The sequence below is a fragment of the Eptesicus fuscus genome, chromosome 20 (assembly GCF_027574615.1).
Source record: "Eptesicus fuscus isolate TK198812 chromosome 20, DD_ASM_mEF_20220401, whole genome shotgun sequence".
Taxonomy (NCBI): Eukaryota; Metazoa; Chordata; class Mammalia; order Chiroptera; family Vespertilionidae; genus Eptesicus; species Eptesicus fuscus.
In genome coordinates, this window is record NC_072492.1 from 17,235,021 (window position 1) to 17,254,578 (window position 19,558).

Sequence of the window (19,558 nt, forward strand, 5' to 3'; positions counted from 1 at the left end):
GAAAGTATAGTTTCACAAGAACAGTATTACTAGAGATACATATCACGATTTACTAAAAAAATTATTAATCTAATAAAAAATCTGAGAATTAACAAATCAGTCTAAAAAACAGAGGTTTATTTGATTATTCAAAATTCATACAATAATTTCCCCATGTATAAGCAAAAAAAGTGAACCAATTGTCTAGAGGAGGAACATATAGCCCTTAGTTTGCTTTGAAACTCATTATTGCTTCCCTAAGACAGAATTTAAGTTGAGTGAAAAGTTCTGTGAAGCCAGAAAAGGATTTTTTTCTCTTGGTGAAGGTAAGATCACCCTATAAGGTGAACTGAAATTTACCCTGAAATTTCCATACCCAACCCTGCCAGCAAGGGAGAACAATAGAGGCTATGATTTACAAGTAATCCTATATAATACAAGCCTAATATGCAAATTGTCTCCTTGGATGGTTGTTCCAATGGGAGACAGGGAATTCGACTGCTCGCTATTATGTGTGCTGACCACCAGGGGGCGGCACGGAACATGGCAGGCATCGGCGATGTGGCACTGGCAGTGGGAGGCAGTGGAGGCACTGCCAGCCCTGATGGGCCCTGACGAGAGCGGGACCGTGGCAGGATGGTGCAGGTGAGCAGGCAGTGCCAGGCCAAGGCGGGTGCAAGCAGGGGCCCGATAGCCCCGCCGATGGCGACCAGTGGCGGCAGCAGGGGGTGGAGCCGCTGCCCACTTCCAGGTGCTGAGGGAGCTGGGCAGGGGGGCCCGGCCCAGATTGACTGCCCCACATGTGGGATGGTGGAGCAGGTGAGGGGGCGGCACTGAGCCAAGGTGGGGTGCCAGGTGGGGCTATGGGGCTACAAGGCTGGAGGCACAAGCTGAGGCGGCGAGGCGGCTGGGGGTGCGAGCTGGGGCCTGATCTCCGTAGGCCACCCCGAGGGACACCACCTGTGCACGAATTTGTGCACTGGGCCTCTAGCTAAATATATATTATTCTGGAACTGGTATCCTCTGAGTCAATCCTTTCCAATATTATCAATTCTTCCCTGAAATTTGAACATGCCCACCACTTTATTTTTTTAAATATATTTTTATTGATTTCAGAGAGGAAAGGAGAGGGAGAGAGAGATAGAACATCAATGATTAGAGAGAATAATTGATCAGCTGCCTCCTGCACATCCCCTACTGGGGATTGAGCCAACAACATGGGCATGTGCCCTGACTGGGAATTGAACCTTGGCCTCCTGGTTCATGGTCAATGCTTAACCACTGAGTCACTCCAGCTGGGCATGCCCACCATTTTATTGATTTCAGAGAGGAAGGAAGAGGGAGAGAGAGAGAGAAACATCAATGATGAGAGAGAATCACCAATCGGCTGCCTCATGAACATGCCCCCCATTGGGGATCCAGCCTGCAACCCGACATTTGCCCTTGACTGGAATCAAACCTGGGACCCTTCAGTCCGCAGGCCGACACTCTATCCACTGAGCCAAACCAGCTAGGGCTGCTTACCACTTTAAATAATTAATCTTACAAGTTGATATAATAGCTTGATTTTAGAAGTATATAGTCAAAAAAAATTTAATAATAAATATGCTCAATATAATTATGTTTCCAGTAATTAAAATGTATTTGTTCTACAGAACCAAAGAGAAAATTACAAGAAAAGATTTAAAACAATTTTTTCCAGGCTAAAGAAATCGTCTAATCCATTTTAAAGAAATTTAATGTGTTCTCTTTTTGTGAAGATTTTAAAAAATTATATAAGGAAACTAGCACAGAGCCAGGTGTATAGCTACACAACACATAAGATCCTTCTGTCTGTTTTTTCTGGCTACTCAAAATTTTAAAGCAAGGAATGTGGGAATGTTAATTAAATATTTTGGTTCAAGGAACAAAATTTATTTTACAAATAAGTTTTTCATAAAATCCACATGCTTATTAAAATTCCTTCCATCCCAAACCAAGGGTAATGTCCCATATAGCTGCCCCAGGCTGGAAAATAATTTATTACTAATTTAATATGGTTATACACATTGGGCCATTCAAGTGACAGTGAAGATTACAGTCAGAGTTCTCCTCTAACTGGACTGACAATAAAAGGATTTATACCTAAAACATATCAGAGCTTTCAAAGATTAAAATACACAAATCTTCACCACCCCAGCTTCCTTGCCTATACAGGAAACAACCAAGTTGTGAGAGCATTTATTATGAATGGACACATCAAACCTCGCAGGTGATAGACAGGAATCGTAAATGCTTGTTCCACGTGATGTCTTCTATTTACGTTTAATTTGTTTAGCAAACCATTCATCACTTTTATCTGCTGCCATTGCCTATAGAAACAGAATCAGAATATATATTCTAAGTGCATTAAAACAAAACATATAGTTCACTTTGTACCTCGTTGCACTGTCCATAATCAAGAAATTAACAGTTGAAAAGTGTTTGCTCAGTAGAGAGTGTTATGTTTAATTTGACAGAGGATGCTGATGAATACTGAGCAATTGCTTGTGGATTTTCACTTTGTAAAGGGCCTGCAGCCAGGAAGTATGGCTGGCTGACTAGACAGCCAGGGCCCAGCACACCAGGCTGTGGGCTCTTCCACAGAACAGAAAGTGCTGTAACTCTTAGCCCTGGTAGGCTCTCAGGATCGTTAGTGCTTCTGAAGATCAGTCTAATAATGAGACCAAATGTAAAAAGCTATTCTGATATCTTAGCTATTGAGCCTTTTCCTATGCTTCCTCCCACACCATTCCACTAATATTGGTACAATTTGGTTAGTTTGGGCCACCAAATTAAAAAGGAAGCCTTGGAGCTCCAGTGGCGCAATCGGTTAGCGCGCGGTACTTATAAAAAGGAAGCCTTATTAGTAACATGTTTTGGTTCCACCAGAGTCCTTTTATCCTATTGTTCCATGAGGTTGAGACCATGGAACAAGGCTGTAGGGGCTTAGAATCTAAGTCTCTTAAAATGCCCCGTCCAGTGCAACCAAGCTTATGCTAAATAGCTGCTTGCTAAGGAAATACATTCATTTATTCAGTCAAAAAGCAAATAGAGAAACACCTTTAAAAATGCCAGTTTTCCTTATGGGGTAGGCATTAGCTTGGGTTTGGATGTGGCAGCAGAGACATAGTCTGAGGCTTTGAAGAGCATGTAGAATAGCTGAGGACTCAGGTATGAAAACAACTATTTTGCATAACGGTATACGGGGGTGGGGGGACATTCGCTATAATGGAATGACAAAAAAGTGATAGCAGCCTGAAAATACCTTAAAGGTATTTCTGTACTTGCTTTTTAACTGAATAAATGAATGTATTTCCTTATCAAGCAGCTATTTCTTTTTAGAAACTAACTGGTTGGAGAAATAGTGAAAACACTCATCTACCTCAGCAAGAAGTCAAAGGAAGTCTGCAACTGAAAATGAAGAAACAGAAATGTATGTGTGTGTTTTTTGTTAATCCTCACCCAAGGATATTTTTTCTGTTGATTTTTTAGAGAAAGTAGAAGGAAGGGAGGAAGGGGAAAGAGAGAGAGAGAGAGAAACATCGATGTGAGAGAGACACATCGACTGGCTGCCTCTGCATGAGAGATCCAGCGATTGGGGTGCACAGGGGTGACACTCTAACCACTGAGAAACACCAGCCAGGGCAGAAATATAAGTATTTTTTTATTAAGAAACAGATGCTGAAAGTGGCTGCCCTGGGCAGTGGGACTCAGCAATGGGGCAAAGCATTGTTGCATTGCACTAATGTAAAATCTCAGTATTACTGGATTTTTAAAAAATTGATTTCAGAGAGGAAGAGAGAGGGAGAGAGAGATAGAAACATCAATGATAAGAGAGAATCACTGATTGGCTGCCTCCTGCACGCCCCCAACTGGGATAGAGCCCACAACCCGGCCATGTGTCCTTGACTGGAATCAAACCTGGGACCCTTCAGTCCGAAGGCCAATGCTCTATCCACTGAGCCAAATTGGCTAAGGTTATTATTGGATTTTGATGAAAATAAGAAGTATTTTAAAATGAGAGATATGCAAGAAAACAAAACATAACAACAAAAACAACCCACAAAGATGCAGAACTTTGTCTTTCAAGAGCTACTTTTAAAAAGAAAACAACAAATTCCAGTATAGAGAACCCAACAAAACTTCTGAGTTTTGAAGTATGAGTTGAATAAGAGGGGAAGAATGAGTTGAATAAGAGGGGAAGAAAAGAAAGAAGAAAAGCAAGAAGATAAATCTTGGTTAATATAAACAGTTCACTGGGACTGGAATGGAAGTGAACCAGGGGGGAGGCAGCACAGCAGACCAGAGTAGGGAAGGGCAGGGCGTGTTACATGCCCTGTCAAAGTGTTTGGAATGTATCTTTGAGGCAACAAAGAGCTATCAGAAGATTACACTGTTTTAAAGTTATTGGATTTGTGCTTTAGAAAGCAAATGCTGGCAGCAGGGATTGACTGGATAGTGGAAGGAGGCTTCTGCAGTATAATGGCTGATAATAAGGGCATTTTCAGAAATACTAAATAGACACAAGAGATTTCAGAGGTAAAACTTACACTCTTGGTGACTTATTAGCTAACTGTGCATGAATTTGTGCACAGGTGGTGTCCCTCGGCCTGGCCGGTGATTGAGGCCTATGGGGGGAACGGGGAGCGGCCAACAGGGGGAGGGACTCCAGGAGGTTGGCTGGCTGCCCCCCTCATTGGGGCCTATTGATGGGGGGCTGGTCGCCAGGGCAAGGGACCGCAGCAGTTTGGCTGTGGGAGCTTACTGACCACAGTTAAGCGTCTACCCTCCCCCTGGTGGTCAGTGCGTGTCATAGCGACTGGTTGACCAGTCGTTCGGTTGTAATGGTCATTTAGGCATATATATATATATATATATATATATATATATATATATATATATATGAATGATAGAATTTTGGGGTGAGGAGAAACAATATTCAAAAATGGATGTTTGTATATCTAAAACTATTCTAAAGTTAGAAGTATTCTAAAATATCTCAGTAACAACAACAACAAAAAGTTGTCTCTATGAATTCTAGCTTAAAGAATTGGGATAAAAAATATACAGTGCTGTTCAGGGAAGGGAATAGAGTAGAAATAGAGGAGGAAAAAGAGCTGGTTGTAAAGCCTTAAAGATCTCTGTTCAAGCCCTTGCCCTGACACTGAATGTATAATATTGGGTGACAGTATTTTTGAGCCTCAGTTTCCTCATCTGAAAGGGAACTATTAACCTTGCAGATTGTGTTAAGAATAGAGAGTATATATAAAGCACTTAAGAATATGTCATGTGTCAAGAACATGTGAGATACTTAATAAATTGTAACTTCTATTTTTACATTATTAAAATCAGAATGGATTTGAAGTGAGACAAATTAAGTTATAGACATACTGAGTTTGAAATATCCATGGTGAAGAGGTTCCGTTGGCTATAAATTTAGCCTGGACAAAAAAAAGCACTAGATATAAAAAAAGGTTTACAAACTAGGCTTCCAACAAATCAACAAGAAAAAGATAAAACATTTTTTAAATGGATTTTATTGGGCCTTAAAAAATAAGCAAATATTCAAATAGAGAAGGGACATTCTAGGAAAATAAAATAGTGTGAACAAAGACATATTTAGAGATTAGAGAATAGACTAAAATGGCTAAAATGAAATAGATCAGAGGTGTGTCTTTCAAGTAGTTTTGTCATGAAATTCAATGGATCATATTAATTGTTCTGTATTTATACAGTCTGATTACACCAAAGCTAAATTTAAAAATACATAGGAAAACCAACTGTATGAAACTATTTTTAGAGGATCAGGGAAATTTTAAGAACTGAATATTAGGTGGCATAAAGGATACATTGTTGATTTTTTATTTTTCATTTTTTAAAATATATTTTATTGATCTTTTACAAAGAGGAAGAGAGAGGGACAGAGAGTTAGAAACATCAATGAGAGAGAAACATTAATCAGCTGCCTCCTGCACATCTCCCATTGGGGATGTGCCCGCAACCAAGGTACATGCCCTTGACTGGAATCGAACCCGGGACCTCTCAGTCCGCAGGCCCCAACGCTCTATCCACTGAGCCAAACTGGCTAGGGCACATTGTTGATTTTTTAAATGTGATGATGTCATATGGTATATAAGAAAATTCCTGAATGTTGACTTCTTTTATATTGTCTTTAAAAATGTGTAAAATACTGTGCTTGCTTCAGCAGCATATATACCAAAATTGGACCAATACAGAGAAGATTAGCATGGTCCCTGTGCAAGAATGCCATGCAAATTCATGAAGGATTTCATTTTTTTTCATGTGTAAAATACTTAAGTATTTAGGCAGGAAATGTCATGGTGTTTGAGATTTGCCTTAGAATTCTTCAGCAAAAATAAAAGGTGGGGTGGGAAAAAAATGATGAAAAATTATGGTACAGAGCTGATGGGTAACAGTTACACAAGGACTGTTGTACTCTCGTCTGTATATTTGGAATTTTTAATCATGAAGTATTAAAAATAAATCTAGTATGGAAAGAAATGGACAAAAGAACATATAACTCACTAAAGAATACAAGCAAATGGCCAATAAGCATATGACAAGCTGCTCAACATCATCAGTCATCAGGGGCATGTAAATTAAAATTACAATGATAAACCATTTTACATGTACTAGTATAGCTACCACAAAACACCAAAAAATACAAATGTTGGTGAGGATGTATAGCGGCTGGAACTCTGATGTATATGACATGGTTAGAAGAGTATAAAGAGGTTCAATCACTCTGGATGACCGTTTGGCAGTTTCTTATATAGTAAAAGCAATTCCATTCCTAGGTATTTATCCAAGGGAAATGAAGCATATGTCTACAGGAAGATTTACATGAGAATGTTCATAGCAGCATTCCTCATAAAAGATGAAAATCTGAAACAGCTCAAATATTTGTCATTTGAAGAATGGATAAACAAATAGTTATATTCATAAAAGTGAATACCACTCAGCAATTTAAAAAAAGAATAAACTCCATGCAATTACATGGGAGGAATCTCAAAAATGTTGAGTGAAAAAAGCAGAAAAGAATACTTAATGAATTACTCCATTTATATGAAGTCCAAGGGCAGACAAAACCTCTAGGAGGTGAGGGTGGGAACTAACTGGAATTGGGCATAAGAGAACTTCCTGCAGTGATGGAAATACTCTATACTTCAGTAGTGGTTGTATGAGTATATATAATTGTCAAAACTCACTAAATTGAACAGTAAATTTCTGTACACTTAAGTTCTATGTATATTTTACCTCAGTAACAACAACAAGAAATACTTGTTTGGAGCTCAGAGGAGTAGGAACTAGAAATTAGAAAGTGAGAGAAATGATGGCTGAAGCTCAGAGCAGAAGTAACCAGAGTAGTAGGTAACTTCTACTGAGAGAAGAGAGAGAATGTAGAGTGAGAATAAAGATAGCAAAGTGGGATCATGGGTAAAATCACTTTAGGATCAGATACTGAAAGAGGTGCCTGTGACTGAGGAGAAGCTGTCAGAGGTAGGAAGATGGCAGGATCTCTAACACCAAAGGAGAAGAGAGCTCAAAAGAGGAGGAAGCTGGCCAGTGAGATGAAAGAGCAAGGAGAGAGTCTAGCAAATTTGCCAACAGACAGGTTGCCTGAGATTCCATTTTCTTTTACAGTAAAATTTATAAGCACTACATTTCCTACTTTAACATTAATTGAATATCTGTTATTATGTCAGCAGTTTAGCAGGCCCTATAAACCACAAAACAATTCTATGAGGTGGATAATCTTATTTTCTCAAATTCTTAGATAAGAAAAGTTAAGTTTAGAGACTTTAAGTAAATTGCTTGAGGTCAGCCATATAGATATTAAGTGACAGAACCAGGAAAGATTGATTCATTCCTTTAATCATGAATAGAGTATTCACTGAGGGCATACTACATACCAAGGATGCTAGATGCTGGGGTACAACAATGAACAATTGCTTGGATGCTGCTAAAAAACTGTTTGAAGAGGATAGAAAAGTAGCTGGATTAGGCAGGATGGAAGTCACTGATGAGATCAAAATGCACAGTTCACTGAGTGACAGGAGCCAGTGTAGTACAGACTGAAGTGTGAATGGGAGGTGAGAAGTAGAAGTAGTGTATAGGCAGATTAAAAAAAAAAAATCAGGAGAAGTTATATAGGGTAAATAAAATACTTTTCAAAGATGGTTTTTCAAAGATAGAAGATACCGGAGCTTGAGAACAATTCACTAAAAAGGAAGAGACTGATTCTACAGAAGGAGTAGAGATGACCAAAAGAGCTAAGAAGGTGAGAGGGGATGGTGTCCAGGCATTTCCATTCACTGAGCAGAATAATCATGCATACAGCAGCCGTGGTTCCCCAAGGCAGCCTGAGGTAGTGGGAAGGCACAAAAGCTGCACCCAGGTAAGAGTCACATGGGGCAATGAAGACAGTCCCTGGTTCAAAAGTCACCCCAAAAGCAAGAGGACATGGTTCTGATAGTAAGAATGGTCCCTGTGGCTTTGGCCTTTCCCCATCCACGCTTAATGCCACCTCCCTTGGGCTATGGTCCTATAAATTTAGAAATGACACTCACGTCATCCAACAACTTGTTTCCTGTTGGATCCACCTTAGAAAGTTCTCGAAATGCTTCATCCCCCACAAAGCAAATTTCATGTCCATCCTACACCAAAAAAGACAGAAGAAATTTGGCAAACAGACACCTCGGAAGAAAGCCCTGGTGCAGCCTGCCCCTTCCTGAGTGATACTCACAGGGTCGGCCAGAATGACCACTTGTACCGTTGCTTTCCCGGGGGTATCCAGACTCACCAGGGGAGTCAGAATCTTCTGCTTCTCCCTTTTCATCAAGTCTTCTAAGTCAGGCAGCTTGAGGAAAACACAAAGAAAAAGTGAGCTCGGAATCCCGCACCATTGTTAGGCCATCGTCCTGGTTGGCCCTAGAGGAACATCAGATCCACCAGGAAGAACCCGGGAGCCACTCGTCTGGTTTTTGTTATCTCAGCTGCTTGAGACAACTGTTGAAGCCACGATCAGAATGAACCTAAAGAACGGAGGCCCAAGGTTCTCAGCAGTTGAACTAATTATCACAGAACTTAAACAAAAGATCTGGTACCAAACATTACCTCTTTTTGGGGACAAGAAAAGGCAATTCTTCCAAAAGCTGCTGCATGATCAACTGCACCCTTGATGCCCTGTAGCTCCAGCTTACACTGAAAAGAAGTAAGAAAGTAGGTTTGGTTTATTTTTCAGAACAGGCTATGTGGTAAAAAATAATTCACAGTACTAAAGGAATAAAGTACAAATGAAGTCTCCCTCCTACTCTCACTCCAGAGGCAACCAGTCAGCAGTTCCCTGTGTATATTTCTAGACACATGGCTTCTTTTTACACAAATGGTAGCATAACTTACACATTAATTCTGTTCCTTGTTTTTCTCCCATTAATGTTACCACATCAGCACAAAAAGAATCACCTCAGTCATTTTGATAGCTGCATAGTAACCCTGTCTATGGACGAACCATAAATTATTGAACTATTCTGCTAATCCACAGGACATTTATGTCTTATATTTTGCTATTATAAACAATGCTGCAACAGATAACCTTGTACACAGTTCTTTGTGAACAGTCTGATGAGTATGTGAAATAAACTCCCAGTAATATGAAAGAGCAAGGAGAGAATCTAGCAAATTTGTCAACTGAGAGGTTGCCTGAGAATCTATTTTCTTTTATTGTAAATAAAGAAATAGACCTACTGGGTCAAAGTGCAAGAACTAAATCATGCTCAAATGCTGGGTTATTTTTTAAAATAAAAAGATAAAAATACATGATCATTACAGCACTAAATCTTATCTATATCTCTTCTGATTCGGCAATTCCACTTCAAAAAAATACATCCCCAAATATCTAGGTAGTGAGGTTATCAGCAATTTTTTTCTTTTCTTTTTCTGTTTCTATATAAATATTAAATCACTATGAAGAAATTAAGGGAATAACCTTCATGTTAACCTCATTTATAAGCCAAACTCAAAGTAACAGATTCTTTCTCTCCAAGATCACTCACCTGGTTATCAGCATAGCCAAGCAAAGCCCTTTGCTTCTCTTCATCTTTTTCATAAATTTTCATTCCCAGTAGATTAGACCAGTAGTTCAAGGACTTCTGAAGATCAGACACGGCTAGAGTTACTTTTAATACAGGATCTGTAGGGTAATAAAACAGCAGGAATGGATAGGTCAGTGTAATGGAGAACAGAAAGACCGAAGGGGGCTCAAGTACTAGAATATATAAGAATTTAGTTTATGATAACAAAGGGATTTTAAGTCAGCATGAAAGGGCACATTAGTCAATGACGGGCTTCTGATTTAGTTACACCTTTAAACTCACCGGCAAAATGCATTCCTAATGGGTTACAGGATTAAGTTTAACAAATGAAATCACAAAAATACTAGAATCAGGTGATTATTTATACAATTTCGGAAGAAAGACTTTTATAAACCTGACACAAGATACAAAAACCATGAAGGAAAAAATTGCTAGGTTAATTACATGAAATGGAAGACTCCTAGACAACAAAAGAAAAAAAAAAAGGATTATAATCAAAATGAAAGAGTAAACAAAGTAGGAGACATTTTTTTCTAAAACATAGGACAAAAAGTCCTTATTAGTTAAGTAATCTTTAAATAATAGGAAAAAGATGAATAGCCTAGAAAAACAGGAATAAGGAACAGAACTAGCATGGTCAATGAACATATGAAAAAATATGCAACCTCACAAATAAGCAAAGAAAGTAGAATTCAAATAAAACACTTTGTTGTCTAATTGGCAAATAAGTTCAAAGCACTGACTGTGATAGTGCAGGGGGAAATCACAATCATATAATACTGGGAGAGTGTAAACTAGTTTATTTCTGGGGAACAATGTGACATATTATATCCAAAGCCTAAAAAACATACAGGGCTTTTATAAGAACAACCCCATTTTCAGCAATTAAAGAAGTAATTGTGGCCCTGCTAGTGTGGTCCAGTGGTTGAGTGTTGACCTATGAACCAGGTCACGGTTTGATTCCCAGTCAGGGCACATGCCTGAGTTGTGAGCTCGATCCCCAGTAGGGGCCATGCAGGAGGCAGCTGATCAATGATTCTCTTTCATCATTGATGTTTCTATCTCTCTCCCTCTCCCTTCTTCTCTGAAATCAATAAAAATTAAAAACAAAAAGAACTGTGGATGTATGAAGGGCTTTCATCACAAAGGCATCCATCACAACAAGGAAACGCTAGGGACAACATAAATATCCGACAATAGAGAACTGTTTATCTTCCTATGATGCAATACAATGGAATCCTTGCAATAAAATATGAAAAAAATATATATAATTATATATATTTTTAACTTTATTTTTGTTGTTGACACTATGACAGATGTCTCCATTCCCCACCTCCATGCAGCCCCCACACCCCTTTCCCTCTGGCCATCACCACACTATTGTCCAGGTCTATAGGTTATGCATACATTTATTTTTATTTTTATTATTATTTTTTTTTAAAATATATTTTATTGATTTTTTTACAGAGAGGAAGGGAGAGAGATAGAGAGTTAGGAACATCAATGAGAGAGAAGCATCGATCAGCTGCCTCCTGCACACCCCCTACTGGGGATGTGCCCGCAACCAAGGTACATGCCCTTGACTGGAATCGAACCCGGGACCTTCAGTCCCCAGGCCGACCCTCTATCCAGTGAGCCAAACCAGCTAGGGCCAGTTATTTATTTTTAAATAAAAGATTGGAAAGCTATACTCTAAAATGTTAAAAATCTATTTTGTTGTGCAAAAAGAGCAAAAGTTATATTAAAACACCATTATTGGAAACTTTCATATTGTAAAGTGACTTTCTCCATAGCTGTTCCAAATCTACATCTGCTTATGATAAATTCAATACATAGTTCTTCCGTTTCACTGCCTTGCTCTGGTTTGCTAGAATAGCAATGCCATCACCCAAGGCAAGGGATTTCTCACAGGTCTCTCCGCTTGGCAGACTGTTTTAGTTCTCCCATTCATTGAGAAATCAACAGATTCCAGCTGACTCCGAAGGGATGCAGGGGCAGGAATGGTAAATTAGTGGGTGAAACTACAGATAAGTAAGTGATTCAAAGGAAGGGTGGACACAGCTAGATGATACCTTTACTATTTTACCAATCAGAAATTAATGCCCTGAAGGCACTACCCTTTTTGAGGACAAAAACGTCTTAGGATTGTGGGACTTGCCATTATCTTATATATGGAAACATCAAGATCAGGGGGGAAATGTACAGAGGAATAAGTGACAGAGGTTGAGTTTTAAAGTTAGTATGTAAAGCAACAATCACCTATCAACAAAAATCATCATAAAAATCCCTTACATCACTAGTGAAGTACAGAAACACCATCTCTCAGTAAGTCCCACTCCCACACTGGAACACGTCACTTTCTTCCGCTGAGCTCCAGATGAAAAGCAAGTGGCACTCAACCCAACAATCAGACTCAGTGTGAGGGGGTTCTGGGACTTGAGGCAGACAGACCAGTGGAGGAAAGAGAAAGGTCTCCCATCTCAGGTCCACTTGGCATGTATTCACTGAGTGAAATGACAGGCAGAATTGCCCTTGCTACTCACCAGTATTTTTCTTTTGGCAAAGCAGGTGGCAGAATATGCAGGAATGAAATACCCATATGAGGAGGATGCCTGGGTCATAAATGAAGCACTTCATGCAGTTTCTTTCCTGCTCCCTGTGGCAGTGAGGGTGGGGGCGGCTCCTCACTTCCATTCCTCCCTCCCTCACTGAGTACCAGCTCTATAGTTTGGGAAACTCACCTCAGCTGGAGAATATGACTAACTGGTCTAAGGACAATCCTGTTTCTCCTACCAATGATTGGTTCACAAGTGGGCATGTGAATAAAATCTGATAAGGAAGCCCAAGCCAGAGTGGCTAGGTGGTTGGGTCGACCCATGAACCAGGAGGTCACGGTTTGATTCCTGGTCAGGGCACATGTCCAGGTTTTGGGCTCAATCCCCGGTGTGGGGTGTGCAGGCGATAGCTGATCAATGATTCTCATCATTGATGTTTCTCTCTCTCTCTCCCTCTCCCTTCCTCTCTGAAATCAATAAGAATTTATTTTTAAAAATCTGACAAGGAACTTTGCTGAAAGATTCTAGGAAAGTTTGGTCTGCTCTTAAAAGAGAGCAACAGGAAGTCAGTCTCTCCCTCTCCTATCAGGAGAGAACTCAGGAGCCTGTAGTTGTAACTGCTACTGGCAGCCACCCTACCACAAGGAGGGGAACTGGCTCTGGGGACAAGAGAATGGAGAGAGAGAGAAAACTGGGGTTCTTGTTGCCATTTCTGAGCTGCTGAATCAATGAATGCTGAAATCTTCCCTACATATAGAATGCTGGCTTTGTGAGCTAAAAAAAATTTTCTTATTGTTAAAGCTAGTTTGAATTGGGTTTTGTTTTTTGCAGCTGAAAGTATCTTAAATAGCTACATTACCAGTAGAACCAGTCCAGATCCCCTATAAAGATCTCATATAAGAATATAACTTTTCAGAGAATAACAACACTGGCTTGAGAAAGACATGTCATGTCAATATAGAAAGACTCCACAGGAGAAAGAAATCCAGCTCCCTCCTCTTTCCATCAAATGTGCCTTTATTTATTTTTTTTTAAATATATTTTATTTATTTTTTACAGAGAGAAAGGGAGAGGGATAGAGAGTTAGAAACATCAATCAGCTGCCTCCTGCACACTCCCCACCGGGGATGTGCCTGCAACCAAGGTCCATGCCCTTGACCAGAATCGAACCTGGGACCATTGAGTCCGCAGGCCGACACTCCATCCACTGAGCCAAACCGATTAGGGCCATCAAAGGTGCCTTTAGACGGAGGACTTTATAAATTACCTGACTGAGGTGGACTTCGATTCTGCAGATAGAACTTATATCCTCCTGGGGCCTCAGTTTCAAAAACACCTTCTGCAATTTCAGTGAGTGGCCACTTCAGCTTCTGGGCATTGCTGACAGCCTGGCTAGAAGCGACTGTGATGCCCTGTGACAAACAACAATATCATCCAAGTGTCTCATCACAGGAGACCTTTTATAATGAGACAAAACCCATCGCCTTCTTTTTTTTTTAAATATATATTTTATTGATTTTTTTTTACAGAGAGGAAGGGAGAGGGATAGAGAGCTAGAAACATCGATGAGAGAGAAACATCGACCAGCTGCCTTCTGCACACCCCCTACCGGGGATGTGCCCGCAACCAATGTATATGCCCTTGACCGGAATCGAACCTGGGACCTTTCAATCTGCAGGCCGACGCTCTATCCAACTGAGCCAAACCGGTTTCGGCCATCGCCTTCTTATTGTGGACAAAAAGGAGGGTATGTACAAGTCCAGTGACTGAAAGTAACCTCACAGGGTGATCTGATCATAAATTTCTAACTGGGCAAATCACAGTGGGTAGTCACAACCCAGGCCTACAACATCATTTAAAAAAAAATACTATTTTTATTAACTTCAGAGATGAAGGAAGAGGGAGAGAGAGATAGAAACATCAATGATGAAAGAGAACCATTGATCAGCTGCCTCCTACACACCCAACACTGGGGACTGAGCCAACAACCAGGGCATACGCCCTGACCGGGAATTGAACCATGACCTCCTGGTTCATAGGTGGACACTCAACCACTGAGCCACACCGGCCAGGCCAGCTTACTTCTTCAGCCTCAACCCTACCCACTCCCTTCTTCACACACTAAGCTGCAGTCAGACTGTGCTCCTCATAGTTCTGAGTGACACAGTCTCTCTCACCTCTGGGTGAGCACGTGCTGAGGACACTCATCTCACCCTCCCATCCCAACTCCACTCACCTGGCTCAAAGGTCACCTCTGGAAAGCTTTTCCTAAACTCTCACTCTCCAGGAATAGGCTGGGAATTACTGCTATGTGTTCCCACATCCCCCTGTCCGTACCCCAATCTTAGCACTTATCACCCTGTATTCTTGTCTCTTTACTTGTTTTCCACACCAGGCAGGAAGCTCCTTGCCAGGGAATATGCTTTACCCTCTATTGCATAGCAAGGTATATGGCACAATAAATATCTGTTAATGAATAAGTTAGAGAGACATGAAGAGTGGTAAAGAGAAAAATAAATATATTAATATGTTGAATCTGAACAGTTCCTTTCTATTTACGAAACACTTTCTTTCATAGACATTTGATTTTCATAAAAACTTCCATCTAGATAGCATTGTTATTTTAATGAGTTAACAGCATTAATGAGATCAAATGACCAAAATAACATCTAGCATGAGGTTGATTTGCTCAGTAGATTCTGAATGAAAATTAGTTACTCCTATCTGGCTATGTTTCGGTCCCAGTGGCATTCTATTTAGTACATGGAAACTGCTCAATAAATGGTGGATACTATTACTATAATAGGTGCATAATAACTTGCATTCCTGAATGAATCAATGTATTCTTCTCTTTACTCTCAAAACCTTCTCAGATTTTTCTGACTGGGAATGGCTGTAATAGCCCAGACCAATATTAACAGTCCACTACAGGGAAAATATTTCTCTGAATGTGATCAGGACCTGCCCAGACCAATGACTCTGGCCCTTTACCTCTTGAGGTTCAGTCATTCCTCTAGAGGCGTTTTGTCTCCTTCAAACCTGTCTCTAAGTCTTGAGTTTGATTCCAAAATGCAGGGAGAACACACTTCATCCTGAAGCCAGGGTTATCCAAGTGGTTTTGTTTTAAATAGAAATCATAAAACTAATCACTAAACTACACCCACAGGCCATTAATTCATCAGTCATCATAACCTAAGCTGCATCAGTGATCTCAACCACTGGCATGGCTCAATGGTTAGAGCGTCAGCCTGCACCCCAAAGGGTCTCGGGTTTGATTCCCAGTCAAGAGCGTGTACCTGGGTTGTGGGTTCGCTCCCTGCCCTGGGTCAGTGCATGCAGGAGGCAACCAATCGATGTGTTTCTCTCCTATTGATGTTTCTCTCTGTGTCCCACCCTCCCTCCCTTTCACTCTCTCTGAAAGAGCAATGGAAAAAAATATTCTCAGGTGAGGATTAACAACAAAAAAGGTATAGCTAAAAGTCTAGAACAAAATGGTATTTACCTTAAAGTCATTGCCAAGCTTGTAGTCTTTGACGCCATAATTGTAAGTTAGTTCTGCAACAAAATGATCATCCTCAGGTCCAAATCCCACCATTGTTTTACTCCATTTCCCATCATAAGGCCTAGAAAAATGGAAGCAAATGAACCCAGTGACCTCAGACAAAACCTTCCTCAGGCCTCCCTCAAAGAACTATGGGACAGAGGGCGGGCACGTCCCTCCTGGTCCTCTCAGTACCCACCGGGATGAGAGGACCTCAGCTGGTGCTAAGAGCAACTGTGAACAGTCTCATGGGCCCCATCACCAAAGGCTCTGAGGACCACCCGTTGCGCACTTACTTGAGGAAGAGATTCGTTTACCTTTTCTTTAAAGGAGGGGACAGAACCCTATAAAGGCTGACTTTAATTTATTTTTTTTGTATTTCCACCAACAAGCCAACAAGCCTTGGAATTTTCACGTGCCCTGGCTACTAAGCTTAAGAGATACTTGATAAGACACTGTTCCATCCACAGCATATATGTGTTTGTGTTCTTGAAGTTACCCAATTCACTGCCTCCTTAATTTTCTCCTCTGCCTTCTACTCACTTGGAGAAACTGCTTTCTGTTCTGCAGGGGTATTCGGAGCCTAAAGGAAATGTTAAGGAACCAGGTGTCATACCCATTACAGGTAGCTTTGCAGCCTTCTTCAAATTCCTCATGCCGCAGAACCTGGTAAGGGGATTAGAAAAAAGTGTCAAGTTTTACTAGTGCTACATACAGCACATTTAGCACAAAACTAAAATAATCAAAATGCAGACGTTATCATTTGTAAGCTTTACTTGTAAAATAAGCAGAAGATGATAAGCTTTATATCTTCCCAGGCTAGAAGGTGTCGAGGTGAGGAAGAACCAAGGGCCAGGTAACCAAGCAAAGCTGTGAAATCGGTTTAGACCGGGAAGCAGTGCTATATGGCTGTGTGTTTTAAGTGGCCTTCAGCATTAGACAAGTCCGGTTTGGAATTCCATCACTTAGCAGTTGTGTAACCCTAAGACGGTTGCTTAAGATCGGGGTCTTCAAATATTTTGTGAAAGTGGGTAATTCATTCCAGCACAGAACCTCGTGCACAGTAGGTGTCAGTGTCTATTTCCCTTTTTGATTCCCACTGCTACTGCTCCAGTCCAAGTTCCCATCACTTCACTTACAGACTATTGATCTCCTTCCTTAATACCACTGTGGACAAAAAAAAAAGGGGGGGGGGTGGTTCTATAATAAATCTGAGAAATCCAGTAACTATAAGTAACCTCACAGGGTGATCTGATCACAACTGCTAACTGGGCAGGCCACGGTGGGTAGTCCTGTCCCAGGCATATAACATCTTTAGTAAATTGTTTAATCTTTGCAAGCCCTGTCCATTTTTCTGTGCATCGAGGCTAACACACTTTTGAAATGCCTCTTTTTCATACCCTTTTTCATACAATCCCACCCTGGAGAGCACCTGCCTCGTTTGACATGCTTGCACCTTGCTTTGTCCCATCTTCAATTAATCTTGCTTCCGTTCCCTCCTAATTCCAAATGTATCAGAGAAACTGCAAAACTGTCATTCTCTGGTGCATCTGAGATCCTCCTTCCCAGCACTGTGTCAGTTTGGCTAAAATAAACTCTTTTTTTTTTAAATGTTTTTATTGATTTCAAAGAGAGGAAGGGAGAGGGAGAGAGAGAATAATCAATGATGAGGGAGAATTAATTGATAGGCTGCCTCCTGTACACCCACCATTGGGGACCACATAACCTGGCATGTGCCCTGACCAGGAATCTTCTGGTGATCTCCTGGCTCATAGGTCGACACTGAACCACTGAGCAATGCTGGCTGGGCTCAAATAAACTCTTATAATAAAAATTCTCTACAAGTTTGGACATTTCTTACATCGACAGCACCATAAAATTAGGTCTCTAGACCTGGCCGGCGAGTGTCAGTGGAGTGTGCACACCAAAGGGTTGAGGGTTCGATCCTGAATCAAGGGCACATACTTGGGTTGAGGGTTCGCTCCCCACCTCAGTCGGGGCACATGTGGGATGCAACCAATCGGATGTGTCTCTCTCTCATCAGTGTTTCTCTCTCTTCCTCCCCCTCCCTTCCACTCTCTCTGAAAAAGCAATAGAAAAAATGTCCTCTGGCATAAATGCCCTGGGGCATAAAATCTAAATACTTAGCATAGAATTCAAGATACAATCGGAAGGAGTACCAACCTATTTGTACTGATATCCTATCTCCTCAACGTCAACTAAGTAACTGAAGCTAAAGGCATGTAAGACTAGTGGTGCTTCCCGAACAGTCCTTATATTTGTATTGGCTCTTGAGTGGGGTCTGTGGAAATCCAATCTTTAGACTTCAACTCAAATGCAAAGTCTTCGTGAATTATTTCTTGACCACTCCAGGATGGAGTTAAGTCTCTCCTTCTGTTGTAATTTGGTAACAGTCGCTAACACTTTCACAATAAAGGACAGCTTTGTGGTTTCTTATCATATCAAATTTCTACTCCCGTTACTGTTAGTTATGCACAAATTCCCATCCTCACCCCACCCCAGGCCAGCTTTAATTGAGGACAGATATAGAGAGTCATTTTCATGTTACCAGACCTCAACACAGTCCCGTGACACTGGACAATGTACCTGCACCCCACGTCTTCTGCACTCTCTACATTAAACTGCACTCTTGTACCTCTCAAGTGCTCATCAGGAGCTCCCCAATTGCTCCCACCTGTGTCACCCAGTGACCCCGCAGAATCATAACTGCTCAGGGCTGCAGAGAGGTGTTGGATGTTGGAGAGGAGAACCATCCCGGGGAGAAACAGAGCTCTGAACATGCTGATGATCTAAGCAGAAAGGCTCCAGACCCGAAGAGACTGAGTTCCTGTTAGCTGGAACTTTTGTTCTGTCTTTCCCACCAGGCGGGAGCTCCACAAGGGCCGGAGGCGCAATTCACGTTTGTGGATGAATTTAAATGAAGGAACGTGTGTGGGCGCATAGTCGGCAACAGATAAAATGTGAGGCGCCTTTCCAAGGCCCTCTAACCCAAGCAGGACTTCCTGGAGCTGGAAACCCGACAGGGCTAATGGGAGGGCCGGGGCTAAGGTCGGACACCGAGTTGGGCTGACACCCGCGCCCCTCCTCTCGGCCAGGTGTGGCTCGGCCGCCCGCGCCCCCCGCGCGCCAGCCCCTCTCGCCCGCGTCTGCACCTTCATCCCCAGGACATCACGATAGAAACGCGCCGTCTGGAAGCGGTTTCCCACTTTGAATACGAAGTGCAGAGCTCGGCGAGTAGCCATGACCACCAGCGGCACGCCCGTCCACCAGCACCCAGGGCCTGCCCGCCCACAGACGACGCGGACGGGACGGTGACGTCATCGCGC

The 19,558-nt window shown here is 41.5% G+C and overlaps 1 protein-coding gene and 1 non-coding gene across 3 annotated transcripts; one reads left to right on the plus strand and one right to left on the minus strand.

Annotated features, from left to right (window-relative positions):
- Positions 1–1,691: 1,691 nt before the first annotated feature.
- Positions 1,692–19,549, minus strand: GLOD4 (glyoxalase domain containing 4). Of its 2 annotated transcripts, none has more exons than XM_008147943.3 (9): positions 19,385–19,549; positions 16,828–16,877; positions 16,173–16,293; positions 13,938–14,082; positions 10,077–10,213; positions 9,139–9,225; positions 8,768–8,881; positions 8,592–8,678; positions 1,692–2,330 (listed from the first exon to the last, which is right to left on the minus strand). In XM_008147943.3, the coding sequence occupies exons 1-9, from the start codon at positions 19,472–19,474 to the stop codon at positions 2,274–2,276; spliced, it is 888 nt and encodes a 295-aa protein (XP_008146165.1). In that variant the 5' UTR covers positions 19,475–19,549; the 3' UTR covers positions 1,692–2,273. The 2 variants fall into 2 exon arrangements, with proteins under 2 accessions (XP_008146165.1, XP_054564921.1); XM_054708946.1 differs by lacking the exon at positions 19,385–19,549 and adding an exon at positions 18,907–18,925.
- LOC114233861 (U6 spliceosomal RNA) lies at positions 6,193–6,299 on the plus strand. Its single transcript, XR_003620050.2, has one exon. It is a non-coding gene; the product is annotated as a U6 spliceosomal RNA (small nuclear RNA).
- Positions 19,550–19,558: the final 9 nt, after the last annotated feature.

Bases quoted from the DNA above. Each gene is read 5' to 3' on its own strand.
- GLOD4 (XM_008147943.3), bottom strand. From the start codon at position 19,474: ATGGCTACTCGCCGAGCTCTGCACTTCGTATTCAAAGTGGGAAACCGC. The intron at 16,294-16,827 runs GTATGACACCTG...CCATTTTTCTAG, and splicing joins TGCAAAGCTACCTGTAATGG to GCCTTATGATGGGAAATGGA. The intron at 10,214-13,937 runs GTAATTTATAAA...ATTACCCTACAG, and splicing joins TCGAAGTCCACCTCAGTCAG to ATCCTGTATTAAAAGTAACT.